We start from the raw sequence: 3356 nt of genomic DNA on the forward strand, positions 1-3356 counted from the left end.
CCCCCCCCAGTGGGTTTTTAGAAGCTATAAATCTCATGGCAGGAGGTTGGCCATCTTTCTCCCAGGATAGATTCAAACTGCCTGACTTAGAGTTGGCAGCACACCTCCTTACCCACAAGGCCACCTGAGCTCCTACATGCACCTGAGCTTTCAGTTTATCTGTATGTAAGTCAAATTTTTGTACAATGTTACCTTAAATAAGCGCAAACATAAAACACCTACCCTATGTTTTTGACATGTTATATGTTGTAGTTATGTGCTGTTGAGTTGCCTGCAACCCATGGTGACCCTATGTACAGCAGCTCCGAAGCCTGCCCTGTCCTGAGCCAATCTCACTAATTCCAGCACACCAATCTCCATTGCCCCAGTTATTGTGTCAGTCCATCTAATCCGGGGTCTTCCTCTCCGGTGCTGGTCCTCTACCCTTCCAAGCTTGATGTCCTTCTCCAAAGACTGGTCACTTTGGCCACATGCCCAAAATAATGTGAGACAGAGCTTCAAAATCCTTGTCTTCAAGGAGAAACTTGATTTCTTCCTCTCTAAGAGAGACCTGTTTGTTCTCTTGGTGGTCCATGGTATGTTTAAGACTCTGCTCCGGTACCACAGCTTAAAGGCATCGATTCTTTGGTCATCCTCAGTCACTGTCCAGCTCTCTGATGCAAAGCCAGTAATTGAGAATACCATGGCCTGGATCAGGTGCACCTTAGTCTCTAGATTGACATCATTACTCTTTACCACTTTGGCGAGGTCCCTGACCTTCCCCAGTGCATTTCATCTTTTGATTTCTTGACTGCTGGTGCCAAGAATGTTGAATTGTGGAGCCGAGCAAGCTGAAATCATTAACAATCTCAATCTCTTCTCCATCTATCATGGTGCTGCCACTTGCCATTTGGTGAGAATATTTGTTTTCTTGGTGTTGAGCTTCGACCCGTATTGAAGATTCCAGTCCTTGACTTTCTGTGGCAAATGCTGCAAGTCCATGACACCGTATCATATAATAACATGAGTAGGAAATCCTGACAGCTACTGTCATACACAGAAATAAATTATGCTAAATTGGGAGCTCTGGTGACCTACTGTGCACTGTTGAGTTAGTACTGACCCATTGCTGACCCTCCAGCGGGTTTTCAGAGACAGTTAATCGCACGGGAGGAGACTCCCCATCCTTCTCCTGTGGAACAGCTTCTGGATTTGAACCGTGTGCCTTTGGGATTGCAGCACAGTTTCTTACCACTAGGCCAACAGAGCTCCCTCTCTGGTGGCTTAGTAGTTAGGAATTGCACTGCCGATGCGAAGGTATGTGGTTCTGATCCACCAGCTGCTCCATGGGAGAAAGATGGGCAGTCTCCTTCCATGCAGTGCACTGCCTCTGAATACCCACTGGAGGGTCATCTATGGTTGGTCCTGACTCGATGGTACACAGCAACAACAACAGCAGATATATTTTTACCTAGTGGCAGTCGGTAACGTAAATTGTTATCCTGTGTCATGATAGGTAATGGGAATGAAAACTGCTCAATAATGTTGGTTCAACAAGAGCTACACCCAAGGAGTGACCTTGTTCCCTTGTCTGGGTATCTGCTCTGGACGGGCCAGTAGGGAGAGGTGCCAGTTGGCCTCCCTGGTTCCGTGCTGTGCAGGGACACACAGAGCAAACAGCCTAAAAGACGTGTTGGTTTTTTTCTTCATGTTTTCCCTGTTGAACCTGGGGGTGGGGTGGGGAGGTGGTGGTTGTGGTTGTGTGCTGTGGAGTTGGAACTGGCCCCCAGCTGAGCAGCCAGCAGGCTTCCAGAGGTGGTGGATCACGTGGGAGGTGATGGCCCATGTTATGTAGAGCAGCTGGTGGATTTGAAGCGCATGCCTTTGGGTTGGCAGCACGGCTTCTTACTACTGAGCCACGGGACCTCCCGGGCCCACGGAGGGGCAGAGGGAAGTTAAGGAGCAATTTCGTTTGTCCCCCAGGGTCTCGTCATTAAGATTCGCCTATAAGGATCTTGACAGTCAGCTGACAAAAGACGAAAAGGTGAACATCAGTGGCAAGAAGAAAGTGGAGTCCGAGAGACTTGGCATGGGCTTCGGGAGCTGCAGGAGGTGAGTGAGAGCGCCTCGCGGGGGTCCAGAGTTCCCACCAGTTCCTTGTGTGGACGTTCCTCCGGCTGTGTTAATTTCAGTTCAGCGCCCCTTTTTTCATTATTCCGGTCTTACGTGGCCTTGCATTACTCTCATATTTAGCAGAAAAAAGAACCCTGGGCCGACCCCCTGTGAAGCGCACGCCGGGCAGACACCATGGGCCTCACTGCATGTGCTGGGTGTGTCCAGTGTAGTGAGCACACAAGCCCCACACAGCGTCATGTCCCCAGAGACAGACAGACACACACACACACACCCCGCCCTCCAGTCCGTCCTGCCTCCTGAGGGTGTCCAGGCAGTTGACCCTGATGGGAGGGGGTGCTCATCCTTCTCCCAAGGGGCAGCTGGTGGCTTTGCACGCTGACCCTTCAGTTCAAAACCCGATACTTAACCTACTTCACTACCAGTGCCCCCTTTTAAAGACAAACTCCACTTACAATGGCTCTTTATATTGCATGCATTTTAACCCTACTCATTTATTACGTTTTTTTATTATTTTGAATCTGTATATTAATATAAAAACTCATTTTTGAAAATGAAAATAATCAGTGCTGCGTTAGTGAAAGCTACGAGCCTGTATGACTCCGCTTTCTTGGTGCTTTTTTTTCTCCAGTGGAATTTCACATTCAGTGACTTCCGACCTGCAGACCATCGAGCAGGAGACGCCCGTCCTGGCAAAACCAAGAAAGAAGTACGTCGACGACGGGGATGACTTGTATTTTACGTCCAGCTCAAGGTGATCTGTCAGATGCCCTCCCCACTGCGCCGCCCCAAGGAGCAGGGATTGCTGTTGTGTGATTTTAACAAGAGTTTACAGAAAAGCTGGGTTTTCATTCATTGATTGTGGCACAGTTTCCTCCGTCCCCCCAGTCCACTTGCAGTGTACCCCATCTTCTGGATGAAAAGCAGCGATTGTTAGACTTACGAGTTCATGTGTCTTAGGAGCAAGCACAAATCAGTTTTATTTCCTTGTTTTTGAAGGCTTTGGCTAAAGCCAAGGTTTTTCTTTAGAATAGAAAGTAGGAAACCATCTGCAACTAGAAAATACTTGGCAATGTGAAAATGTATGATGGTCAAATCGGCCATTAACAGTTGAGATGAGGTAGAAGAGATGTATTCATACAAAACGGGAGATTAGAAAGTGATGGAATGTCCTGGAGGTCTGTGTTAAGTTGATAAATCTTATGTAGATTATTTAGTGGCTGGACTAGTACACTGCTGTGTCT

At 47.9% G+C, this 3356-nt stretch overlaps 1 protein-coding gene across 2 annotated transcripts in view; it reads left to right on the top strand.

The window, feature by feature from the left end:
• Nucleotides 1-3356, top strand: part of ARFGAP3 (ADP-ribosylation factor GTPase activating protein 3) — a 67693-nt gene that overhangs the window by 39628 nt on the left and 24709 nt on the right. For both annotated transcript variants that reach the window (XM_006890053.1, XM_006890054.1), the window contains 2 exons: nt 1963-2091; nt 2744-2866. In XM_006890053.1, coding sequence (XP_006890115.1) covers nt 1963-2091; nt 2744-2866 — 252 coding nt within the window. The remainder of the gene's footprint in view (nt 1-1962; nt 2092-2743; nt 2867-3356) is intronic.

Source organism: Elephantulus edwardii, unplaced genomic scaffold (assembly GCF_000299155.1).
Source record: "Elephantulus edwardii isolate Elephantulus edwardi_28Jun2011 unplaced genomic scaffold, EleEdw1.0 scaffold00086, whole genome shotgun sequence".
Taxonomy (NCBI): Eukaryota; Metazoa; Chordata; class Mammalia; order Macroscelidea; family Macroscelididae; genus Elephantulus; species Elephantulus edwardii.